At 51.1% G+C, this 25124-nt stretch overlaps 8 protein-coding genes across 8 annotated transcripts; 3 read left to right on the forward strand and 5 right to left on the reverse strand.

Moving 5' to 3' along the window:
* Nucleotides 1–21: 21 nt before the first annotated feature.
* Nucleotides 22–1196, reverse strand: BGZ61DRAFT_503102 (uncharacterized protein). Its single transcript, XM_046251758.1, has 3 exons — nucleotides 967–1196; nucleotides 365–894; nucleotides 22–298 (listed from the first exon to the last, which is right to left on the reverse strand). Exons 1-3 carry the CDS (start codon nucleotides 1112–1114, stop codon nucleotides 185–187), a joined length of 792 nt encoding a protein of 263 aa, XP_046109143.1. The 5' UTR covers nucleotides 1115–1196; the 3' UTR covers nucleotides 22–184.
* Nucleotides 1197–2139: 943 nt separating this feature from the next.
* Nucleotides 2140–3220, forward strand: BGZ61DRAFT_342153 (uncharacterized protein; the record flags this gene model as incomplete). Its single annotated transcript, XM_046239485.1, has 4 exons — nucleotides 2140–2347; nucleotides 2403–2474; nucleotides 2574–2939; nucleotides 2997–3220. 4 exons carry the CDS (start codon nucleotides 2140–2142, stop codon nucleotides 3218–3220), a joined length of 870 nt encoding a protein of 289 aa, XP_046109144.1.
* A 4554-nt stretch (nucleotides 3221–7774) lies between these two features.
* On the reverse strand, nucleotides 7775–9376 carry BGZ61DRAFT_280612 (uncharacterized protein; the record flags this gene model as incomplete). The annotated part of the gene is made up of 3 exons (XM_046238454.1): nucleotides 7775–8407; nucleotides 8603–9178; nucleotides 9260–9376. Coding segments are annotated over 3 exons (1326 nt in total), but the record flags the coding sequence as incomplete, so codon positions are not given.
* Nucleotides 9377–13951: 4575 nt separating this feature from the next.
* BGZ61DRAFT_442436 (uncharacterized protein) lies at nucleotides 13952–14845 on the reverse strand. Its single transcript, XM_046244729.1, has 3 exons — nucleotides 14532–14845; nucleotides 14341–14484; nucleotides 13952–14292 (listed from the first exon to the last, which is right to left on the reverse strand). Exons 1-3 carry the CDS (start codon nucleotides 14595–14597, stop codon nucleotides 14044–14046), a joined length of 459 nt encoding a protein of 152 aa, XP_046109146.1. The 5' UTR covers nucleotides 14598–14845; the 3' UTR covers nucleotides 13952–14043.
* Nucleotides 14846–14984: 139 nt separating this feature from the next.
* On the forward strand, nucleotides 14985–16058 carry BGZ61DRAFT_442437 (uncharacterized protein). The gene has a single exon (XM_046244730.1). It carries the CDS (start codon nucleotides 15190–15192, stop codon nucleotides 15913–15915), a length of 726 nt encoding a protein of 241 aa, XP_046109147.1. The 5' UTR covers nucleotides 14985–15189; the 3' UTR covers nucleotides 15916–16058.
* Nucleotides 16059–16302: 244 nt separating this feature from the next.
* Nucleotides 16303–19088, forward strand: BGZ61DRAFT_473099 (fungal-specific transcription factor domain-containing protein; the record flags this gene model as incomplete). Its single annotated transcript, XM_046248417.1, has 3 exons — nucleotides 16303–16887; nucleotides 16934–17317; nucleotides 17376–19088. 3 exons carry the CDS (start codon nucleotides 16303–16305, stop codon nucleotides 19086–19088), a joined length of 2682 nt encoding a protein of 893 aa, XP_046109148.1.
* A 305-nt stretch (nucleotides 19089–19393) lies between these two features.
* On the reverse strand, nucleotides 19394–22513 carry BGZ61DRAFT_342908 (uncharacterized protein; the record flags this gene model as incomplete). The annotated part of the gene is made up of 6 exons (XM_046239544.1): nucleotides 19394–20999; nucleotides 21059–21713; nucleotides 21760–21843; nucleotides 21896–21952; nucleotides 22004–22141; nucleotides 22213–22513. 6 exons carry the CDS (start codon nucleotides 22511–22513, stop codon nucleotides 19394–19396), a joined length of 2841 nt encoding a protein of 946 aa, XP_046109149.1.
* Nucleotides 22514–23588: 1075 nt separating this feature from the next.
* On the reverse strand, nucleotides 23589–24371 carry BGZ61DRAFT_473101 (uncharacterized protein; the record flags this gene model as incomplete). The annotated part of the gene is made up of 3 exons (XM_046248418.1): nucleotides 23589–23643; nucleotides 23745–24136; nucleotides 24291–24371. The coding sequence occupies 3 exons, from the start codon at nucleotides 24369–24371 to the stop codon at nucleotides 23589–23591; spliced, it is 528 nt and encodes a 175-aa protein (XP_046109150.1).
* Between the last annotated feature and the right edge of the window lie 753 nt (nucleotides 24372–25124).

Below are 25124 nucleotides of genomic sequence, written 5' to 3' on the forward strand. Positions count from 1 at the left end.
AACGCTTTCATGACTCCATGTGTTGAAATTCCTCCGTAGAATTGAAGATTAGGGGCGCGTCTAATTATCCCTCGATCCCATGTGCAATAGCGTTTGCTCCGGGTCCCTGCAACAACTATTGTACAAGTACATTGCCGAATCTAGTCATAGATTGGTCCATTATCATTCATAACCATCAAGTCCATTAGTAGACGGCAGCCATGGCAAGGGCGGCAGCGCCGATGGCAGCGCCGAAGCCGAAGTTCTTGGCAGCTCCGTTAACGGGAACAGTGGAAGGAGTGGAAGATCCAGGGGTAGGCTGAAAGCGAGGCACGTTAGGAGTCCATGTCTATTGCAGAAAAATCCAGAGCCATGCAATACATACAGTAACGCCAATGGTGCCGATGGAGCCGCCAGAGGTGGAGGTAGCAGCGGAGTCGGTCTCGGCGGCAGACTCGCCAGCAGTCTCGGAGGAGGAAGACTTGCTCTCGATAGCGGCAGTGGACAGAGTGGTGGGAACGTTGGCAGCGGTGGTCTCGCCGGCAGCGGCGGAGGTCTCGGCGTCAGTGGGCTCACCGGCAGCGGAGGTGGCCTCGGCCTCGGTGGTCTCGGCGGCGGCGGTGGAGGTCTCCTCGGCCTCGACGGCGGTGGTGGTAATCTCAGGGGCAGCGGTGGTGGTAACCTCGGCGACGGCGGTGGTGGACTCCTCGGCCTCAACAACGGTGCTGGAAGCAGTGAAACCAGACGGGCTGGGAGTGGGCGAGAGACCGCACTGCTCAGCGGCGCTGGTGACGCCGTTGCGGTAGTAGATCCAGATCTCGAACGTGTTGGCGCAGATCATGCAGCGTCCGTAGCGCTCGTTCCACTCAGCATTGTCGCAGAAGCCCTCCTCACGGCCAAGGGTGATGAGGAGACCTAAGTTGGCATGTTAGTTGAGATCCTAAAGGCTAAAAGGCAACTATCTCAAGGCATCAAGTGTAGACATACCGCAGTCCTCATGGCAGGCGTAGCGGGGAGTACCAGGCTCCTGGCGTCTCTCAAGAGCAGGGACGGCAGAGGGGTAGTCCCAGCGACGCTCGAGAGCGGAGGCAAAGGTGGCCGAGGCCAAAAGAGAGTAGGCAACGAATGAACGCATCTTGGTAGCGAGTAGCGAGAGAAAGTAACCGAAGTTATGAATTGACTGGACAACTGAGGGTGTTTGAAGGCTGTGATTGTCTTGTACTGCTGAGGAATAAGAACAGCCAGTAGCGAGACGATTGCAGCTCTTATATACTCGTGTCCATCAACACTGTTAGCGTTCAATTATGCTTGAGTTCGTTTAACAAGGCTCCCTAACCGAGTCAGGCTAAGCTGAGCGTAATCCGCCACCATGTTGGTCTGGCTGTAAGTCAAGATCCTGGACGCGGACCTGGCATGGACTGGAATGGACTGTCATGGACCTGGTATGGATCTAGACATGGACCTGCCGGAATAGGGCCACACATGAGCTGATACCAAGAGCGGCCATGCGCCGGTGAAATTGGTGAGTGCAACGGCAGTAACCCATACAGGAACCTTGACCCGATCAAAGGATGGCCAAGAGCAAGGCCTGTAGGCGTGTGGGTGGGCCGTGATGGGTCGCGATGGGTCGTCATGTGGCTGTCATGGGTCGCTATGGATCGTCCAGGGTCTTCAAGCTTAGACCTGGGTCGGCGAGCTTAATTCTGGAGACAGGACGGTCCAACAGTAGGAACCCGGTAGCATCGGGCCCATCTAATCTTATCAGATGATCTGATTAGGTTCGTATACGAAGCCAACGGCTCGACCGTTTGGGACAGCCAAGACAATACACTTGAGCGAATAAACCGGTTTCGGCGCACTAAACCCACCCCCGTTAGAGCCAGCGGTTAATGTCTCTTGGACAAACTCTGCATCCATCAGTAAGCAGCAGCATCGCATGTGCATTGCATCCGCTGGCCGAGCGTGGGATGGCATGTGGGTGGCAGTGTGATGGCCGGTGTGGATGGCTCGCGGTGGTTGGTACGGAGTACTACGGAGTAGGTTGGATATATTTGACCATGCTTGCCGCCTTGCTGTTTGTGCATGCCCCTTTCCCTCATCCCTCCTCTCTTCATTTTACTTGCATTAACTGGTTCATAACAACCTGTGCACTCTGCCATCATGTTGAAGAATCTGCTGGTCCTTGCCCTGGCGACCGTCGCCGTTAGCCGCCCGGCTGATGACGATGAAACGTCCAGTGTCACTGATGATGAGATGGGCCCCGCGGCCTTCATGTGGCCGACGGATCGTGTCTGGTCTGGAGACATGGACAACAAGGGTCCTTGTGGTTCCAGCGCCAGTGCTGGCAACCGAACCGAGTTTCCTCTGAGTAAGTAGTATTCCGAGTGCCAACTTGTTGTTTCTAGTACTAACAGGGTTTCCAGCCGGTGGTGCCCTTTCGCTTGTGGCCCAGGATGACTACTACAACGCAAAGATCAGTATCTCCTACTCTGAAAGTTAGTAACCATCTCCTATCTGTTGCTTCCTAGACTCTTTGTTGGGTGCAATCACTCCTCCACTCTTGAGACTTTAATGACTCAACTCGTCGAATATAGATCCCCAGTCTAACGACGATTTCACCACCCTGATCGAGGAGAAGAGCATTTCTGATCTCAACCCCGGCCACACCTGCGTCGACACTGGTGACTTTTCTGGATCCGCTTCGTCCGGCGGCAAGGCGACGTTCCAAATCATCTACAAGGCTGACTGGGACGCTCCTCACAACCAAACCTTCTATGCGTGTGCCGACATCACCTTTGTGGAGGAATCCGCCTTTAGCTTCTCGATCCCTTGCTTCAACGCCACTGAGCCTGGTCAGGATGACAAGGCGGCTGGTGCAACGGCGAACCCGACTGCAACCGCCACCTGGAGGGCAGACTCCGACAGCTCCAGCGACTCCGATAGCTCCAGCTCCACCAAGGGTTCCAGCAGCTCCAGCTCTACCCACGGTTCTACCAAGCTCGACACTGAGTCTGGAGGCTCAAACAAACTTGGCGGTGGTGCCATCGCCGGTATCGTCGTTGGATCTGTTGCCGGTGTTGGCTTGATCCTGGTTGGAGCCTTCTTCCTTTGGCGTCGCCGCCAGCAGAAGCAGCGCACTGCGCGTATCGCTCGCATGGAGAACAACGCTCGCGACCACGAATTCGCCACCAACAAGAACTCTAGTTCGCAGAACAGTGTTCAGCTTAGGGATATGCCGTGAAAGGGGCAAGGGCGGGAGTAGGTCTATGGCGATAGGCACTATCTGATTGATCTCCTATATCGTAGGAATCATGGCGATAGACTTGGGCTGGTAGGAGACACAACGAAATGATGGGTGATGCTTCATGAAGGATATCTGGTAGTTGAGTAGTTACAAATGACATAATGATATTTACCCGAGTCTATCATGCCGTTCTCTACGCGTTGTTGAATTTGAGTTGTATAAACTCCGTGGCTTGCGCCGTTTCCCATCTACACACCTCAGCTACTACAGTGGTTCGAATTTTGCTGATGCAAACTTGATCACAACAAGGCTACAAGGTCACAGCGCCTAAACCCTGGCCGCATTATGCTTCTTTATGCCACACTACGAATGTACGCATCCAGTGTGGTATTCCATGGATGGGAGGCACATGCCAGGGCTCAAAGGTCACATCTGGCAAAGTGCCATTCGTTTGGTGGATGAACTGTGACTCAAGGCCAATGATCAGGGATGGTCGGCCAACTGATGCCGGAAACCGGATGTGCCAACGCACAGTCTATTGAAGCCATGGGCGCTATATTGGGGCTGCATCAACCACCAATCCTTTGATTCCATGGGTCCCTGGCCAAGGCACGGTTGGGGTGCCAAGGGTCCTAGTTGCTGGGCGTGATAGAGGCGGTGGCGGGACCCGCGGCTCACGAGAATCGTCTTGGCGTTGAAGATGCTTGCGGGCGTAGTGATGCCCATTGGACTCTGTTGCAACCGAGGGTGGAGAAGCGTGGAGGTCAGTGTCGCACCCCAGCCACGATCTTATCAATCAGTGAGTGATGAGACAGCTTTAATGGGAGATTCGTTAGAGCAACAGACCAGTCATTCCGGATTTACTGCTAAACTTCGGTCCGGACCCGCCGGTCAGGTCGACCAGCTATGCTAGTGCTTCATTCCGAGCTGAAAGAAAGCCAAGGCTCTATCGTGGTGAGTGGTGAGAACTGCCACGGCCTCTTGGCTTCAGGTGGAGTACTCGGGGGTTATGCTACAACCGGTAAGGGTTTAACCTAGAGGTTAAATTGACTTTCCCACCCTAAATGTCTATTTCACGCACCGGGAATATCGGGATATCGGAGGTAATGGGAGTGCTCCGAGCTCGGAGACAGGGGATGGTGTCTGGCTGGTCAACCATGCTGCTCTCGTCAAGCCCTTCGTACCATGAAATCTCGACTCCATGTTGAGTCTCTCTTCTTTCTGCAAAAAGCCGATACGGACACTGCAATTCCACGTGGAGCAGCCACGCTAGTTGGAACTATTGATACGCCACTGTGGAGAGTGACAGCTCCTAATGAAGCGCCTAACGGCGAACATGCACCTTATCTTCGCCTGGTAAATATCGGTTGATCACTTCCAGTGCTGAAGAGGGTCCGATCCGAAATCCGGGCATGCCGGGGATCCTGGCAGATTGATATGGCGAGGCCGGGGTGAAAAGCACGCACAGGATGTCACGATGGCCGCCCACATGGCGGCACCTTTGACGGTAGGATCGGATCGGTAACAGGGATGCTCAGGTGAAGAGCAGAGCAAGAAAAAGAAAACAACTCGCACGAGTTCGGAGACAGCAAGCTTTGACCTTGATTCGCGATGAGAGGAAATTACTACGATACGCGACGAGACGGTCTGGAGGATGTGACAGCTTAAGCGAACAGCCAAGTGCGCCAAGAGAGCAAAGCTCGCCACCATAAGCTTGGCTCCAGGGCGGAATTGAGGACAAGCAGCCTACTCGGAAATCCGACGATTAGGAATGCACATTCTACATGTGGCAATGCGTATTCTACGTTGGGAAATGCGTCAAGCAAACTCTAGCTGCAGCCTTGTTGGTGACCTTTTGTTCAGCGGGAGATCATCCGAGCAGGGATCGACGTTCCACCAGCAGGTGCAGGAGTGCGTTTGCGGCAACATTTCCCGCAAATACTCATTCCATCTTATCAATCAGATTAGACCTCTCAGGAGCAGGGTATACCAAGCACGGACATGCTCATTTGGCCATGGCATCTCCAGGCTTGGCGAGAGGGGAGCTCGTCTTGCTGCGGAGCACCAACAAGCGAATCATTCTGTCATGGATACGCCGCTTTACATGGGATCCCCCCACCGGACTATCGGTCCGTTTTCGGCAAAGGACTGGCACATGCAGTGAAGGTGTTTTTGATCCCGCACTCCGAGAACCACAATGCGGCAAGCTTGTTATTTTCTTGGTGACTGGCAAGATCCACGCGCAAGCTGCTTACCCTAGACTTCGACGCAAAGGCATCTACCTACTTTGATAGTAATTATTAAAGAAATGTAATGTAAACAGTACTAAAATTCCTGATACTTTGAGTGATTTGTTTAGATTAAATGGACTAAATAATTATCGGTGAACATCTTATCCACGAAGAAGTCAACGCCTGGTGTGAAGCGGACATATTTCCTCCGAGTCTCAGTCTGGAGCCAATGCTTGTATATCTCTCCCGTATAGCAATCAAGACTACTCTTCACAAGCCAAGGAGCACTTGACAGACTATACTAAGATTCTACATATTTCCTTTCCCTGATGTGTAATCCCCAGAGCCTCTTCTACTACCCAGAATACCTCAACGGTGCTAATACCCAGCAACGTGATCTTTGAGCAACTGATTACACGTCCAGATTCCCAGTAACATTCTAGTAGAACTGCCTATTGCGGCAATGCCACCCTCGACGGATCCAACCTCCCTGTTACCAGGGGATGCCCATTTCGAGCTCGAGACCTATGCGGCGTCCTGGCGACTGGCCCCGCGATTGATAGCTCCATTGAGGAACCACCATATTCTTGCCGGCCGCCGATCCCCACCGCGCACTCGACATGCCAAGAATTACATAGGATCTCTCTTCTGTGGGTTCGTGACGGCCCAAGACAACCCTGTGACTACTACCCCCACGCCCTTGCAGAGGGTATCGATAGTGTAATTTGGCGACCCGCCGGACACTGTCCAGTCAGCTCTTGTTGTTCTCCCCTGTCAGAATCCGCATAACTTGGCGGTTGTAGCTCGGCAGGTTTTGTGCCGAAATGCTCTCGTGCATACGATGCTGCCAGGTCCAGAGAGGGGACGGCACGGAGGAAGCTAAGAACCCGAGACCGCTCCATTGGGGATGCCCTGTGAACTGTACCCATAGTCCATGAAAGACTTGGCCGTAGTTGTCCGGAGACAGCAAGTGACACTACCACAGAAACTCTGAGATATCCGATACCATTCTCCTATTGTACTGTCCCGTGGGATTCTTCTGAGTGATTATTGGTATTCGTGTTGGGTCGATGGGATCAACTCTGGCGATACTGACCAGGGAACTCTCCTGGACTGCCTCACCCTCACTACATTATCTATGTGTCGAAATAAACGGCTCAGAAACCGAGTCTTGCCCCTTTGTTGTTGATTCCATTGCACAACTAAGTAGCCCGCCCAGTGTACGTATATCCCGGCTCAGCAGTAGCGTATACACTCGATATGACTGAGTCAATGACGGACATTACGACAACGAGAATGGCAACCAATAGAAACAGCAACGACATAGATTGCGACACGTATCGACGGCAACTGACACGTCAGCGTACAGGACAGAAAGTCAGTTTGGGGCTTGCGGGATTGTAGTCCCTGCTAGTCAGCCATTATCTACAGAATGACCAAATGACAGTATTTTTGGTCCAGTGATGCGGCATCCTCTTACGATGTATTTGATCGGATAATATCTTTAGCGGTATTCCCAAGATCCTAATCGGAACTTTACATTGAATGGAATTGATATGCATAATTGAATGGTTACAGCTGTTTGGATTTAAATTAAAGTCTAACTTAAGCACTTGCTGGGAAACCGCGCCAGCGGGATAGATTTGGTACATGAGCGTCTTCGTGACCTTCAATGAATGCACATGTGTCGTACGGTTGTCGGACTTCTCAGCGCAGCGGATTGCCCGGGCAGATTAACGGATGCTGGTAAGCCTCTGTCGCATCCCGTGGACCTCGGAATGTCCGAATTTATGACACTCCTGGCTTTTGAGTGTTGCGATTCTCATTTTCTTCATCAGCTCGAGCGCATTTCAGCTCCTCATTTTTTTCACATAATGAAGTAATCTTGCGTTTTTCCGGCGCTGTCGGGATTCTTGACAAAGCTCTTTGGTGGTGTCAAGCGACGGCGTGATTATGGGCAGGCAGGGGACCACCAACATGTGACGAAATGTGTATATGGAGAACTAAGCACGCGTGGTTTAAACTGAAAAAGATACTTTCAGGCAAAAGATCAGCAGAAAATATGCTACTTGTATTCCCTAAATTATCAGCTCTTGTAAAAATAGTATAAGGAGTGACAAGAATGTATTCCGAACAAAGCAAACAGAAGATTCCTTATCCATACTGTCGTCAAGACTCATCATAGTCGCTCCCGAGCTGTCATCATTCCAACTCATCACCCATGAAATCCCGTAATCTCCTCACCCGTCTTGAGTAACTCCCAAAAGACTGGGACGAATCCTTAGTGATGCCCGTAGCCGCCGCGCTTGCAACTCTTTCCATTCCACTTTTTACCGTGGGGGCAGACACATTTGCCGTACTTGAACACCTGATTACCAGGGCAGACGCATTTGCCGTACTTGAAGATTTGACCGCCAGGGCAGACGCATTTTCCGTATTGGAAAACCTGACCGTCAGGGCAGACGCATTTTCCGTACTTGAAGACCTGATGACCGGGGCAGACGCATTTTCCGTATTTGAAGATCTGACCGTCGGGACAAACGCATTTTCCGTATTTCAAGGTCTGACCGTCGGGACAGACGCATTTTCCGTACTTGAAGACTTGACCGTCAGGGCAGACGCATTTTCCGTATTTGAAGACTTGACCGTCAGGGCAGACGCATTTGCCGTATTTGAAGACCTGGCCGTCGGGACAAACACACTTGCCGTATTTAAGAACTTGACCGTCTGGGCAGACACATTTGCCGTCCTTGAAGATCTGACCATCGGGACAGACACACTTGCCGTATTTCAGGACCTGATTACCAGGGCAGACGCATTTGCCGTATTTGAAAACCTGGCCGTCGGGACAGACACACTTGCCGTATTTGAAAACCTGACCGTCGGGGCAGACACATTGTCCGTTCTTGAAGATCTGACCATCGGGACAAACGCATTTACCGTATTTGAAGACCTGATTACCAGGGCAGACGCATTTACCGTATTTGAGGACCTGGCCATCAGGACAGACGCATTTGCCGTATTTGAGGACTTGACCGTCAGGACAGACACACTTGCCGTATTTGAGGACCTGACCATCGGGACAGACACATTTGCCGTCCTTGAAGACCTGACCGTCGGGACAAACGCATTTGCCGTATTTCAGGACCTGACCATCAGGGCAGACACACTTTCCGTCCTTGAAGATTTGACCATCAGGGCAAACACACTTGCCGTACTTGAGGACTTGACCATCAGGACAGACACACTTGCCGTCCTTGAAGACTAGGCCGTCAGGGCATACGCATTTGCCATACTTCAAGACCTGGCCGTCAGGGCAGACGCATTTTCCATACTTGAGGACTAGGCCGTCAGGGCAGACGCATTTGCCATACTTCAAAACCTGGCCGTCAGGGCAGACGCATTTGCCATACTTCAAGACCTGGCCGTCAGGGCATACGCATTTGCCATACTCGAGAACTTGGCCGTCGGGGCAGACGCATTTGCCATCCTTGAGGATTTGGCCGTCGGGGCATACGCATTTGCCGTACTCGAGAACCTGGCCGTCAGGGCAGACGCATTTGCCATCCTTGAAGATCAGACCATCAGGGCATACGCATTTGCCGTATTTCAAGACTTGGCCGTCGGGACAGACACACTTGCCGTCCTTGAGGATTTGGCCGTCGGGGCATACGCATTTGCCGTACTTGAGAACCTGGCCGTCGGGGCAGACGCATTTGCCGTACTTCAAAACCTGGCCGTCAGGGCAGACGCATTTGCCGTACTGCATAATCTGGCCGTCGGGGCATGAGCCGCCGCGCTCAACAAGGTTGCCCTCAGCATCCCTTGCATCGAGACCAAGGTTGTCATGTTCGGCTTGCGGGAGAGCCTTGACCGTGATGGCCAAGGCAAGGAGGTTGATGAAGAGGGATTTGATATGCATGATGAGCGATTGGGGTGCCCTTCAGCAACAAAGGTGTTGTGGGTGAAACGAGAGGCTTGAGTTTTCTTGTGTGAAGGCAAGTGAATGAAGAAAGAAGGTGTAGGAGAGAGCCCGAGGCCTTTCTTGACTTGGGAGTAAGAAAGGAAAGTTTTCTAGGAGGACATTGGGATTTAAATAAGAATCATTGTCTCGTGTATCTCAGAGATCTCGTACAACTCCTCTTCTCTCCTCCCGACCCTTGCCCTCCCAAATTCTTAAAACCAAGTAAGCTCATACTACTTTCGGTCGCATCACGCTCAATTCAATAGTTCCAAAGCTAATTGCATTTAGACCATCACCACTGCTACTATTCTTGGCCTTTTCGAGTACGACAGGAGTACGCTATAACAGCCTCAACTGTGGATGGCAGCTGACCTGAATGCAGGGCTATGGGCCCAAAGGTGGTTGCTTCCAGGACAAACCAAGGCACAAGCAAGCACAAGCACCATCAAGCTGACTCTGGGTATTAAGCAGCTATCCAACACGGGACATGATTCTCTAAAGCCTATACTAGCAAATCCAAGTCCTGTGGGTGCTAATAATTTCTCGCCACGACGACAGCTGTGACGCTAATAGCTCGCCAATTCATACTCTAGCTGTAGCTGAAAGCATGAATCATCACACCCAGTCTGGAATACGAGCTTTAATACATCTTTTCCAGCCACCTGCGGGATAAGTGGTGTTGACCTTTAAGATCTCGTTGGACACCGTAATTATGCGGAGGCTCAAGTCGGGCACCCCTGCATAGTTGCCTCGACAGGGCGGAAATATTCTTTAAATAGCCGCAGGACTGGCTAATGCAAGAGGGATAAAGACCAACGCACCAACTGCGGGGGAGGCGCTCTTCTCCAAGACCTGGCAAGGAACCACCCATGTGCCTGGATCTCTAATTGGATGGTGCTTCACTCCTTGATTCGACAAGCTGTGAGTCGGACATGGATTAAGCCGATCTGTCTGCTTGCCTCTTTGCATAGCTGAGCGGGTGGGCTACTCACAATGAATCGGGCCTCTATTGAGATCGCCAAGTAGCCCTAATTCCGATGCTATGTAACCCAGAGAAAAATGATGATATCATTGACGGCTGATCTTATTGTCTGAAGCTCGAATGAAGACGGATGTCGGGTCGGATGTCGGGACTGGGGCCGAGAAGCCGTTAATGCAGCTTGCGATTCCATAATGCTCAACCAAAGTCTAAAGAGATGCTGCCACATCATGGAGAGAAGCTCCAGTTAGCTCTCAGCTTCTTCCTAGCATCCCGTATTTTGGCTTCAGGTGTGCTTACCAGCACGGCCTGGGAAGAAGCTATACACTAGAAGCGATGCCTCCTGGCGGTTACGATGTTCTGACACGCCACTTACGCTGTGGTGATGAGGGGACTTGAGATTGTCGCCGGATGCTAGCCTTTGCACCCTCTCCGTGTTCCAGAATGCGACAAGAAATATCTGTTAATCCCCGCTTAACTCATGATATAGTCATGGCTGATCATAATAACCACCGCGCTTGCACTTCCGTGTGAGGGTGCAACTTCTTTCCCTTAGGATGCCTGTACTTCTGCTTGTAACTGTCTAGGATCATTTGACCCTTGCATTTTGCATTGCTTAGTCGTAGGGACGAACTCTTGACCGTTGGGACACTTGCATTTCTTGCTCTTGGGCTCAAACTTATGACCGTCACTGGGGGGCACATCACTCGCCCATCATGCTTCTCAAACCCTTTCTTCTTAAATTTCTTGTCCTAACCTCACAGGGTCACCATCATCAACCTTGAGACCGTGATTCACGGTTCCAGGATTAGGGAGGGCTGTGACTGAGGCTATGGCAAGAAGTTCAGGGAGGAAGGGTTTGAGAAGCATGATGGGTGAGTGGTGTGCCCCCCAGTGACAGTAAGATCGACCCGAAGAGAAGCGTAAATACCCTAATGGTCAAAAGTTCGTCCATGTTACCAAGAAATACAAAACCCCGATGGTCAGGAGTTCACCTCAAGACTGAGGGTTGCAACCAGCTGACGGCTAGACAGGCTAAGGCGGAAGAAGGATTAAGGTTGCCATGTGTTGCAATGCATCCACCAGTCAGAGGGTAGAATCATTCACGGGAGGAAGCTGACACACAACACGAGGGAAGACGAACTGACTAAATACTCAACAGTGATGATGATATGAGGTTGGCGTTCAGCATAGATGTATGCTATGATTCATGTTTGTGGCGTTGATTGTGAGCTGAAATGTATATGTGGAGACTGAGAGACGGAAGAAGCAAGAGATTTACAGGCAATTTATTGACTTTAAGAGGAATAAGCAGGGACGAATGCTTTGACCTTGTTGAGATTAAGCGAAGTCGAATACGGTGAACTAAAAGGAGGCATACATTAGTGGCCACAGCCATCCAGGGACATGCAACTCCGTATTCGTAGAGGTTGTCTGGCCCTCATCAGATGCTTGTCCCTTGAAGGTACTGACACCTGACTGCCGATGTTCCGGAGTCTCCTGGCATAGCCCCCTCTCCGTCAGCTTGTCGTCATTGATCTCCGCCCCATCTCGGAAGTTAGGCCGCCGAAAGACGGGGAAGGGCTCTAGTCGGAAAGGAGGGGGGGTCGGGAGAGAAGAATATGGATAGAAAAGAAGAAAAGAGTGGGTCTGAGCATATACCTTACATAATGAGGCGATGCAAGCTGAGATACTCGCCATATGCGCCATGTGAGTGGGAAAAAGCTGTAAAAATATCAGGCGAGTGTGATGCGTTGGGGAAAAAGGCATGGGCCGCCGCAGGTACAACACGCAGAACGACGTAGCGATGACATTTCTTACAGATCCGCAAGGGGAACTTGGAATTAAACGGCCTACACGAGCTGCATGATGTATCTAGAGTGACGATTAGGATATTACACGCTCGGATTATCGGGCAAGCGGCAAGCCTCTCCGCCTAGGTTGTCCTAAAGCCTAGCTGGAGCTCCCCCGCAATGACACCCAACAAACAGCTCCGAGGGACCGTCTCCAGGGCGAGATCCGACGCGTGACCACTAGTAACATCGCTCTGTTGGGGTGTTGCGTCTCATCCCCCTTGGCTAAACAGAGTTAGACCGTTACACTGCCATCGCCCCAGGAACCACGAGGTTTTTCAGCTGCAACTCGCGTAGGATTGCTGCAACCCTCGACCGTTCTCTTGTCACGCATGCTTTGGTTTTCCTCCCCCTGAACGTGTGCATAAGGGAGGGAGACAGTTTTAGAAAAAGTGGGCGTCGCTTGTTCTCCTTCCAGACGTGGCAAACACAATTGCTCGGACATCGAATGCTACTCCGGTGACAGGTGACGTCATAAATACCGTCAATAAACATCGGTTTAAAGGACTACTGGGTTGTTGGGCTGTTGATAATCACTCCTCTCTTGTTGAACCAGGAGTATTGCCGACGAGACAACAAAAGCTATCCCTCTTCCTAGTTTGAGGCTGATCGCACCTGAAGCCTAGTCAGTTGGATGCTCACCACCCTGGAGCTTGGCGGCGTCGCTCATGATGCGAATTGGGATGAGAGGCAATAGGCTTCGGGCCATCGGCGTCTCTGTCGGCGCCTGCGTATTGCAACCGAATCAAAGGACGCAGGTCGCATCGGCAGATTCTTCTGCTGACCCCCTGGCTAAGCGACTTGCTCGTATATGCAGGGGACTTGCCGGTTATTCAATAGTGTATACCCGTTCTCCAACCGTCGATGAGGGAACGTAATGTTTGAATCTACTAAATTTTTGTTGTGGACGTCACTCTTACTAAGACCTACGTTTAGGTTTCAAGCTCCTTTTCCATGTGCCAGAAATCCAGTATAGCTTTTTCGAAGACAAAAGGATTGAATTGAAGCATAAGGCAAAAATCAGTGTGTAATAACTTTATTGCTAAGCTACTGTCTCTTCTGGTACTGGGTATAGCACTTAATGTACGTCTTCTTTACAGATATTTCCTGGCTTTAATCTGCCTAATGATATCGAGAAAAGCTACAAAAAATAAAAGAATAAAAAATACCCGTTCCCCAAGAACCCCGTTTTGTGTCAGGACGGAGGCTGGTCCCTCTGGCTCGAACTGAATGGCCAAAGCCGCCACATCGGCTAGAGACGCCATCAAAACAAGATTCAATTAATAAGGGAAGTAATACGTGACGCGACTGTCATGTTGCGCGCGATTTGCACATGCAACAACCGCGGCCACATCATGTACATGTCGTTTAATTACCAACTCGAAAAGGACACATAGTTCCTGTGACCAAAAAGGTTGAGTTGTTGGGTAGGAAGATGTTGTGCTCCCCCGTCGTCTCAACCATTTCTCAAGACCTCTTTCTTTGTAGATCATCGTCTTATGTTCTCGCTGACGATGTTTCAACATTCCAAACTGATGCTGCGTTTCGAACTCGCCCCGACATTCTACTTCAGCCTGAGATTAATGACAACCAACGACGAAAGCATGGATGGAGACGAGGAGGATACGATCAGCGGCACACAACCGGGAGGATTGCAGCACATATCATCACTCATTCTGTTGTAAGATGACGAGTGGTATAAATTTAACCCAACTATTGCGTCTGTCTAATGCTAAGATGATTGCCATGTGTCAATCGATAAACGAAATGAAATGATGGCCACATGGCGAATTCTAGATGTAAGAGGAGGACCGTTCGACCTCCTTCTTCAGAGCCGCATTGAAGGCATCCCAGTTATGCATGAGTTGTTTCTGGTTCCTCTGGGGCCAATAATAGAGGGCCAAGGCACCTCGGAAATCCTCGCTCTGGATAAAAGTGGTGCCTCCTGGATTCTCCTTACTCGGAGAGAAAGAAAAGCGATGCTGCCCAGATAAGATGATGGGTATTGAGCCCTCCCAAACGAAACACTCTGCCGAGTTTTCCTGAGTATTTTAGTATAGAAACACGACGACTTAGACCAAGAGCCTTACCAGCACAATCGGGGTGAATGCCATTCCATGCATGGCAACCTTGAGACTGTCTCCTGGCTTTATTTCGGACGACTTCTTGCCTGTATCAGCTGGCTTTATGTCCCAACCTTGCTGCCATTCATTATATCGAGCAAAATCTAGGAACTGGGATTTATTAGCGATGATATGAAGCGGATTTTAGTCACACGTACTACCGATCGAACAGCGGCTGGTGAGGCCAGGATCTCGACTTGGGCAGATACGGAAAGGGGACTCATGATTTGGGAAGGATATTGACGGATGAGAGATGATAGAGTGTGTTTGAGCCGCAACCAGTGATGTGATTTTTTATATTTTTCTGACTCTGACTGCTCTGGCAATTATGCCAATACCCAATTTCCAGGAGTTCTTCCTTATATCTTGGTGATAGTCCGGACCAACTCGCACCACCGTGCTGACGCTACTAACGCCAATTGAACGCCACCAACGCCACCAAGGACGAGATTATGCCGACGGTCGGCTGACGGGCTTTTGATTGGCTGGGTCGGAGCAATCGACGCCAGAAACAAGAGAAGCGAGAAAATAGCGACATGGTCACGTGCAGTTTCCCCATAATTCTCCACAACTTCGCGCATTTCTCGGCCTCGCCCAAGATTCGGCCGCGTCGTGCGTCAGTCGCTCGAGGCACATCAGATGGACACGGGATATAAAGCTGCATTCACTGCCGGCCTTGACAAGATGGAAAACAGACACAACAATCTCAAGCTCAAGCACCTTCAAGCAATCTCAAACAATCAACCAACTTGATCTCTCTCCTCTTTGGAAACCAACTCTCAACTACACCACTCTTCTACTACTCCATCCATTACAATGGCTCAACAGACTATCGCATTTCTTGGCGCCAGCACCGGCGTTGGGCTCTCGGCACTCAAGCACTCCCTCGCTGCAGGACACCGGTGCATCGCCCTCTGCCGCACACCCTCCAAGCTCACCGATGTCATTTCGCCTGCATCAAACGCGAACCTGCAGGTCGTCCAGGGCAACGCTCACGATCTCGCTGCGGTTTCTCAGTGCTTCAAGAAGGCGGACGGAAATCTTGTCGACGCCATCGTTTCCACCATCGGCGGCAAGCCCATGCTCAACAAGCAGATGACTGACGACCCCGAGGTCTGCAGGAAGGGCATGGACACTATGCTAGAGGCTCTGGCTCAACTGCGAAGTGCCGGCGCTACGGGCCGACCCTATATCATTGTCTGCAGCACCACCGGCATGTCTCGCTTCGGTCGTGACATGCCCGTCCTGACCATTCCGCTGTATTCGTTCATGCTCAAGGTTCCCCACAAGGACAAGAAAATCATGGAGGACACCCTGGCAGACAGCGGCGAAGACTTTACCATTGTCCGTGCCAGTCTGTTGGTCAACGGCGAGTCCACCAAGCCGATCCGGGCGGGCATTGAGGACCCAAAGACCGGACGAGAGGTGCAGGAGATTGGGTACACCATCTCCAGGGAAGATGCGGGCAAGTGGATTGCAGACAATCTCCTGATCAAGAGGGAGGCCAAGTACCTCAACAAGATTGCAAGCATCACATACTGAGGTGGATTTGGTATTGGAATTGGTGGTTTCAAGTATAGAGTCGCTGCTCTGCTCTTTTTTAGACTGATATGATAAGGTATTCGATAGTGCTGGATATAATGGATATAATAAGTACGCAATATGAACTATCTTTTTGAGTCTGGACTTCTATTTTTCATGAATTCTGCTTCAAAACACTGTCGGCGAGGATGTTAGAGAGTTGCAAGAGACTTGACTCTGCTAAAACACCACCACCACCGTAAGTCATGCTCCCATTTCATGCTTAGTAATTATGCTGACGCCTAAATCCATCAAGCGACCTGCCCGAACGCGAAAGAGGATCAAGTGCAACACCACAAGCAGGCAATCTCCCATCGCGCACCCAAAGGCCGGACATACCGCTGAAGAATGTCGCAGGCGTCAGCTGCCAAGAGCGGCGGCGCCGGTGACTCGGCGTCGAGCCCCGGGAAAAACGCGTCGGCGTCGGCCTCGCCTCCGGAAGCCTCCGCATACGTGAAGCCGCGCAGCTGTGCGGTGTGTCGCAGCCGCAAGGTCCGCTGCGACAAGTTGTCGCCGTGCTCGAATTGCCGCCGGGCCAATATTGCCTGTGTCGTGCCGTCCAACGATCGCCCTCCGCGGTGGGCTCGGCGCCTTGAGCGCATCACTAACAATGCGGCGTCCACTGAAACGGCGCTGCAGGAGTCCGAGGGGGCGCGCCAGGTCATGGAGAGGCTGCGCAATCTCGAGAGCCTCGTCAAGGAACTGAGTGGCCAGCTTGAGCAGGCAAACGCCGCCGCTAGTTCTGCTGCGGGTTCGTCCACCGTCAACTCTCCTGGGACGTCTACACAAGAGGGAGACGCAGACCGCCAGATGAGCACGCCGTCAACCACGAGCGCTACAGCAATGCAGAAGCACTTTGGACGGCTCGTTCTCCAGGATACAAGTCAGAGCCATTATGTCGGCAGCGGCTTCTGGTCCCGTGTCAGCGACGAGGTATATACTGATCTTATCTTGGTCGGATTAAGCTGATCGCCCGCAGCTTGATGGGCTGAAGATAGATACCCGGCAGCTGGCAAGCGATGATTCTGATACATCAGACGACGGAGAATCACCTGAAAAGTCACCTCCCACCCATGAGCTTGATCGTACGCCCTCGGAGCGTCATGCGTTCTTGTTCCAGCACAACCTAGTCTCATCCGCGCCCGACCCACGCGAGTTTCGCATTCTACCGTCCCAGATACCTTTTCTCCTGGATACATTTTCCGAAAATGTAAACATCTTCTTACATATTGTCCACATGCCGACCGTCAGTAAAATGATGCGCGGGATGCATGGAAACGATGTGTCAAGTCTCACACCGGCCAACGAGGCCTTGATGTTTGCAATCTCCTACGCAGCTGTTACATCTATGGAGGAGGAGGATGTGAGTTGACTTTATGTGGCACAATGAATTTGATTGAACCGAGCTGACGTTTGCCTAGGTCATGACCAATTTTGGCTCCACGAAAGCAGACCTCAATCTCAAGTATCGACTCGGCTTAGAGCATGCCCTAGCCAAGGCCGATTTTCTCAATGTCCCCGACATTGTGCTAGTCCAAGCCTTTGCCATTTTTCTGTTTCTGGTTCGCCGCCATGATAGTCCAAGGTTCGTATGGATGATGACGGGCCTTGTCATCAGAATGGCCCAGGCTATCGGACTGCACCGGGACGGTTCCAATTTCCAAAACCTGCCTCCCTTTGAAGTGGAGATGCGACGAAGAGTCTGGTGGGCGCTCTGTATGCTGGACATACGGGCGTCGGAGGACCAGGGGACGGATTTTACCATCACTAGCGGCAGCTTCGATACCAAACTCCCTTTGAACATCAACGACGCAGATATCGATCCCGAGGTCAAGGAGATGCCACCTGCTCGCAAATCCTTTACTGACATGACATTTGCGCTCGTCTCGCACGAGATTTGCGAGATCGTTAGGCAGATGATGGCTCCAGGGCCCAAGCACAGTGGGCCAAGTGTCGAAGAGCAGAGCCGCCTCCTAAACACCCTGCATGAGAAACTTGAAGGGAGGTACCTTGAATATTCATCAGAATCCAAAAATGTCGCATACCAAGCTGCGGTTACTTCTACCCGCCTTGTGATAGGCAAGATGAAGCTTTTGGTCTACCTCCCTATTCTTTTCTCCTCTCCGAGCGAGCACTTCTCAGATGAGATTCGCGACAAACTGCTGGTCGCCGGACTGGAGGTCGCCGAGTACAACCATGCTCTCAACTCCGAGAAGGAATACACTCCATGGCGCTGGATTTTCCAAACCTACACCCATTGGTACGCCATCGTCTTCCTCTTCATCGAGATTTCTCGCCGCCAGTGGTCGCCCATCGTTGAACGAGCTTGGGTCGCTCTCCATAGCAGCTGGTTGATCCCAACCCATGCCAAGATGGACAAGAACTTGCGAACCTGGCTCCCGCTGCGGAAGCTCATGTCCAAAGCTCGCAAGCATCGCGCCGCAGAGCTCGAGCGGCTACGTGGCGATGCATCCGCCATTGCACAGCGGGAGATGGGTGACCGCAACATTCCCGCTCCAGCCAGTTCTGGACCATTTCCGGAAGGGAAAGCCGAGGAGCTCTTTCACCAACACTGGCGCAGTCTTTTCAGTATGCCAGTGGACCATGGTAGCCAAAAATACGTTTCTGGAACTCCCGGGGTAGGTGATTCGCCTCCGTCGATTGTGGTGCAGGGAATCGATACGTCACAACAGAATATTATCTCTGAGCCGGCAAATTGGCAGCAGGATATGTGGCCCAACCCGAGTTTCCAGCCTGTCGACCAAGCTGTAAATTCTCACTTTGGCGACCAAGGCCCGATCAACACATCCGCGAACCCGAATTTGACCAAAGCCATGAATTCTCAGAGCGGATTGGTCCCTGGATTGGCCCCTGGGAAGACTGAAGAGTCCTCACACAGCACGCCGTCTACCCTGCCGACAGAGTGGTCAGATCCCCAGCTGATAGGCCCCGGCTTCACCCCTTGGCTATGGGCTGACGCGGATCCAATGGTTGACGTTTTTGCTGATGTGGATGTGAATATGGATATGGACGGGGAGATTGACTGGAATAATTGGTTGGAATTTGCCAATGGCATGGAGGAGGGTATGAGGCCGGATGGAGCTGTTGGCAGTTGGCCCATGCCCATGTCGTAAGAGTTGAGCTTCTGGTTTAGGCACTGCGGGAGTGACAAGGGATCGCCTTCTTCCGCTAGTAGTGGGGCACACGAGGAATAAACAGTGGATATGGTGATCGAGTGTTAATGAGTTTGAGTCCAGTGTGGTCTGGAAGTTGGTGTCAGTTAAATGCCGTGCACTTCGTGGTTGTTCATGATCAAGTAGCAAGTCTCTGGGATTCGGCAGCGACCGACGGCTTAAATTTCAAGTATTTCTGACCGAATAATTCAATTCCACACCACTGAAGCGTAGGTCTCATTTTATTGCCAATATCTGCCAAACTCTCATCCTACCAAGTATGCAACATGCGCAGGGCTATGGTCCTGCTGGGAGGGATGAGGTGTCGAGCCTCCGCCACTGTGGCCATCGAGAAGTGAACCAAACCAACTACCACTACCAGAGGTATAGACTGCATGATTGGGGCCGCTGTTAGGCTGAGTAGAGTCTGCATCACCTTGCGCATGCAACCCATCGAGAAAGTATCCAAGTGGCCCCGTCGCATCTTGACTGCCTGAATCTGTTCCATCAATGTCCTCAACATCAGCCATGAATGCTACAGCATTTAGACTGTCATTGACCACTGGACCATCGTCACTATTATCCTGATCGGAAGTCGCAAACAAGCCCAATCGGGGCGCCATAGTAGCGAGCTGCATGCGTTCATCACGCAGCTTTTCGTACGCCCTGATTTGTTCAGATCGGGGCTGGAGCGCCCATGGTGCGATCCAGTAGTCGACTCCCTTTCCAGCTTCAAAGTAATGGCTGTACGGTTGGGCGCGGTGAATACCCCCCAACTTCACCCGAATCAGGGACAGGCTTTGATCTCGCAGCTCTTCCTCGTCCAGCCACGCCAGCCACGCCGTGGCCCTGCAAAACGATCGGGAATTTGCCATGGCAGCGGCCACCCTGTGAAGAATTGATGCTGCTGTAAGTACCTGTAGTCGGTTCTTGAGCCATGATTGTGTGCTTGCGTGCAGTCCTGTTTCACCAGCCACGCTCGCTGGTGCGTACATATGCGAGTCGCGCGCCAGGTGAAGTGCTGTAATGGACCACGAATCAAACGGAAAGGCCCAGACATGCTTGGATAGGTTGCACTCCCCACACCGGGTGCGACATTTCCTATATGCTTCGGTGCAATCCCAGGGGAATAGATCCTGGTATGGGTATATGGATCCACCGAAAGCGCCCCAGTCGTGCCAGTACTCTTGGTATGTGTCGATAATATCAGCCTCGTCATAACGGCCGAAGCGGAATCGGAGAAGATACTCCTCGGTGAGTCCTTTTGGGACATCAAACTGGCTCCTGACGTCTTGGTTCGTGTATCCTTCATCCGGGCAGATGAAACTCATAGTGTATAATGGACCGTCAACTTGGGTCAGTTGTCCAGGTCCATTGACAAGATATTTGAAGAGATTTTGGTCGATGATGGAGTCGCAAAACTTCTGGCAGTTATTCTCGGTGATGCTCCATGTGATGTCATTTACTGGATCCAAGAGCCGCTGCGCAATGCTTTGCAAGTAGACCCTAACCCGAGTTTGGATAAGAGTTTTGAGTTGCTGCAGTATTGGTTCGAGGGCAGAGTCTAGGATTGCATCCTGATCGGATTCCGACAAATCTGGGTTGTCAAACGGTGCTTTACTCGCCGCGAGGAGGTCATTCACAATCTGCAGTTCCGCGTCGTGGGGAAGAACACCGCTGAAGGGTACGCCTACCACCTGTTTCATGATGGCCTTGTATCTTTTCTGGTTTGCGGTTTTGTTTTTGCGCCTCCACAAATTCCGGTCTGGAGATCCGTCGACGGCAAGGCTTTGGTCCCTTTGTGTTTTGATGTGGAACCGTTGGTGAAAGACGGGTAACTCTCGTAAGGTGATGTGTGCACCGCCTTTTGATCTGAATTTGATAATAAGTCGTGAGTAGTTTATTACTTAGTGTGGAATAATAGAACTTACTGAGATACCCCGTTCTCGATAATCAAAGGTCCGACACGGAGAGCCATGTGCACATTGCCGAATGGGTATTTCTGCGCGTGCTTCCTAAGGAATCGCGGAATGTCTGTGTCAGCCTGTGCCTGGGCATAGGCTAGATCATCCTTAGTTCTTGGCAAATTCAGTGAGTCTGAGCCGGCCTTCTGCGGCTTCTTCTTTCCCGTTACAAGCCTTGAGGCCATTTTGGTAAATTTGCTTGGCTCTTTCGCCCTCCCAGCAGCCATCAGGCCCTGATACTTGGCCAGGGCGACAAGCTCACGTAACTTGAGCAGGTTGCATCTCATCTGTCCTCCTATGATGTGGCTGTCATTCCTGTTAATTGGGAAGAGACTGATTGGCCTCCCAGGTTCGTCAAACTTTGTGGGAAGCTTGCAGCCGCACATCTGCATGCTTATGTCCGAGGTGATGGCCTCAGAAAGAATACTGTGCTTGTAAACCTTTGAGTAAGACTCGTCGCCGTAATAGTAAAGGCGGTAGCAACTCTCACAAACCACCCCACTCTCGGCTGGAGTATTGCAGGTGAACATGCTCCCGCATATGACGTTTTTACAACTTGACCGCGCGCAGCGGAGTGGCTCAAATTTCGGCATCGACTTTTTGTCAAGTTTAGAGAACGTAACTGTTGGTATTAGCTTGTGAATTGCCTCGAGAGCTTGCCAATTTACGTTGGGGAATAGCTGGTCTATTCCAGAAGCCTAGTTTATCGAGTGGTGGTCGATGTTCAATTAGTTTTTCCAAGTCGAGAAAACCTAGTGAAATTTAGCTGGATGCCCTTTTATTGAATTGTCAAGGATAGCAGACCGGCGTTTTGCAAAAGTATCCATGCTCTCTGCTGCATGCCTTTGAGCTTCGGGGTATCTGGTGAACCGAATCAGAACCGGTCAGACAAGCGGTTGTCAAGTGACACACCATCAATCGCCTTCTTTACTTCGGACTTAATCTTGTCTCTATAGTACTCCACTTTCTTGATTCTATAATCCTTTGGGCTTGCATTGTTGGATGCCGTCTGGAGCTGGGGCATGAATGACTTTGATTCTCTCTTTTTCCCTATAGCGAAATTAATTTTGAGCTGGTGATCGATGAGTGGAATTGGATCTCAAGGCAGGATTATTACGTACTCTGGTGGTTCGCATACTGTCGGGCTTCCCGGCTGACCTGGTCGATAAACGTATCGAAACCATGAATATGATTGTCGTCTTCATCATCGATGGCCACGTCGGTAAGGTCTGGCTCTTGCCATGCCTTCAGGGTGCGCATAATGTTCTCGAGCTCGGCCTTGACGCCTTGCCAATAGAAATTCTCCAGTTCTTGAAGCAAGTGTTCGCTTCCCGGCCCTACCAATGACCAGGTGAGGTTTCCCACCGCTGTGATGCTGGACGGTTGGGAGCGGGAGAAGCGTCGGGATGCCCGGATACCCATGAGTTGCGCCATGGCTGGCAAGCGCACAGTAACGTCGAAGATTCTCTGAACTACGCACGAGATTGATTCATTAGGTCGACTTCGACAATATTTGTTCGGAAGAAGCGGCGTGACTTGTTTCAGGTTGTGGAGAGGCCATATGGTCCCACACCGTCAGCCTGAGTTACTGCGCGCTGTAGGCATGTCTAAGCCCCGCCCCCGCTCAGCCTCACAATTACGATTTACGTGAGGACGAGCCATGAGTGTAGGATTCATGAAGAGTGGGATTCATCAAGCGTAGGATTCCCTCAATAACCGAGCTCAGAAGCAAACGGCTGTCATGTATTATATTTGAGATTCAGGAATAAAGATGCGGCAATAAATCCAGGTCCTTGACATCGATATCGACCGTTTGAATTGGTGATTTGGGCTGAACACGCGGTCAGCGTCGCAAAGCAGGCTGACACCAGGTGTGTGAGAAACCACTCTGTTATCTGCAGGTGCACATTTTCGGCTCGTTCGTACTTCCAGGTGCCCGAGAGACACGAGGCAAATGCTGGCTGGCTCAGCAAAGCCGGGCGCACATTGTGTTTCGTCAGCCGCCACAACATGATAGCGTCTCGGAAGAGCGCATGGGCTGAGTGGCTTAGACGTCTTCTTGTGCATCTGCCGCCCAAGTGTTGTACGCACTGCCGCGTCACCACACGCACCTACCAGGTCGCAAGGTGGAAAAAGAAGCGAAGGGCTAAATTAAAGTCGGTGGCTTGTGGAATGTCTTCGGCTTGTCCGGCCTTGAAGTCCCGCAGCGTGTAATCCACACAGAGGTTTCCTTGGCCCCCAACAGTCATCCCTCAAGTTAGGTAGCCCAGATTGAACACATTTCAGCTCTATGTGAGGCTCCGATACTCGGCTTAGTCCGAGTCCGTAGCCGCGCTTCCATTGCCTCGGGCGAGGTGATTATAGCTGGCCGTCGCGCCACTATATTGCCAAGTCATAGTGATGTACAACTTCTGGTCGTACAGCAAGTATGGAATTTAATACAGCGACCGTAAAATCACTACTCTGTACCACGCTCAGCCGCCACAACTATAAGTACCTACACCTTTGCGGGCTCGATTGATACGCCTGTGGCCTCCGCCGTACTGGAGCACCTATGTGCCACATCAACCAATCCTGCGCAATGGATGATTCAAGTTGTAAGATTAAAGGCAACCCAGACTTTTACGGACGCGGTATCCGTATTGGGATCTACCTGCAATGGATCTCTTCTTGGATGAGCCTCCTGGTAGACCCGCAGTCTGCCCAATCCGTCTTCGACACCAATTCCATCTTCGTGTTCGCCATTGCTACGGCGACAATTGTGGCAAACTTTTCCCCAGACCCAACCATTACACCCATCGAACCCATCGACACATTTATCATGTTGCAGTTCATGCTTGGATTCTTAATTACCACGTTAAGCACTATCGGGATACGTCTCAACTTTCTCCGCTTGGGTGGCGTTGAAGAGGTTACTAGATCGCTGAAGGCTTGTTCCAGAGAAACTTCGACGAGGATATTCCACGACAGACAAAAGGCGACAGCTTTTACACAACTCAAGAAAATTGCAAGTTGGCCACTAAACTTCCTATTGCTACTTAAACCCTATCATTTATCATTATCTGGAGTCCTCTGGAGGACTGCGATTGCCAGCATCATTGCGTGGCTCAATCTGTGGTTTTGGTGGTTCCGCTTGCAGACTCCCTCCCAGTCCTCCGACAATAACTGCGATCACCGATTTTCTTTTCCTTTTCCGAACCCAGAAAACAACGCTACCTTCTGTAGGATCAATTTGTGGTTTTGGTTCCGCTTGCAGACTCTCTCCCGGTCCTCCGACCATAGCTGCGATCACCAATTTTCTTTTCCCTTCCCGAACCCAGTAGCTTTCGGTAGAGTCTTTTCGATTATTCTTGCCGCCTTTGTTTTCCTCCCAGCTTTATTGGTTCTCTATTTCACGATACACCTCCTTTTTACCACATTTAAAGTTGTGGGGAGAGGAATCTTGGAATTCACTAGACCAAAGTCCAACGCAAGGAGAAGGACAGACGTTAAAGAGATCTTCAACGAATTATTGGGGAGGAAGAAAAGTCCTCTTTCAAGAATAAGTCAACATCTGCACGGGATTCTCGCATCCATGCCATCCTCACTGGGGTTGATGGACTTCATCGGCCAATTGTCTACCTCTGACAATCAGAACAAGAAGGTTCATTTAACAGACATATTTAAATTAATTGTATCACTGGAGAAGGCAAAGCTCAAAAGAACAGCTGTGGGTGGGAAACTTAAAATGTGAGTCAATTTCAATCACTAGGTATTAAGCTAATTGAGTCATAACGTAGGTCCTGGCAGCGATTGCTTCCATATTCCCTGTGGAATATCTACATCATTATCAGCATCGTTTGGTTCATACGCTGCATTGAGCTCACCATCATCAACAATTCCATCGAAGGAGTCGATTCAATCCAGGAGACTGACCCTGGACAATTAATACCCTTCATCATTGGTTTCGTCAACATGGTACAAGTTCTCAAAAAGGTTGTATTAGTAGGGCTCGCCAAGGTTAGCACCATTCTCACTCACATGGTTTTGGCTG

Source organism: Ilyonectria robusta (genome assembly GCF_021365365.1).
Source record: "Ilyonectria robusta strain PMI_751 chromosome Unknown BGZ61scaffold_3, whole genome shotgun sequence".
Classification (NCBI taxonomy): Eukaryota; Fungi; Ascomycota; class Sordariomycetes; order Hypocreales; family Nectriaceae; genus Ilyonectria; species Ilyonectria robusta.

Excerpts from the sequence above, each read along its gene's own strand:
- BGZ61DRAFT_503102 (XM_046251758.1), bottom strand. The coding sequence starts at position 1,114 with ATGCGTTCATTCGTTGCCTACTCTCTTTTGGCCTCGGCCACCTTTGCC. Across the intron at positions 895-966 it reads CGCCTGCCATGAGGACTGCG|GTCTCCTCATCACCCTTGGC; the intron begins GTATGTCTACAC and ends ATGCCAACTTAG. Across the intron at positions 299-364 it reads TCGGCACCATTGGCGTTACT|CCTACCCCTGGATCTTCCAC; the intron begins GTATGTATTGCA and ends CCTCGCTTTCAG.
- BGZ61DRAFT_442436 (XM_046244729.1), bottom strand. The coding sequence starts at position 14,597 with ATGAGTCCCCTTTCCGTATCTGCCCAAGTCGAGATCCTGGCCTCACCA. Across the intron at positions 14,485-14,531 it reads CAGCCGCTGTTCGATCGGTA|TTCCTAGATTTTGCTCGATA; the intron begins GTACGTGTGACT and ends AATAAATCCCAG. Across the intron at positions 14,293-14,340 it reads CATTCACCCCGATTGTGCTG|GAAAACTCGGCAGAGTGTTT; the intron begins GTAAGGCTCTTG and ends TAAAATACTCAG.
- BGZ61DRAFT_442437 (XM_046244730.1), top strand. The coding sequence starts at position 15,190 with ATGGCTCAACAGACTATCGCATTTCTTGGCGCCAGCACCGGCGTTGGG.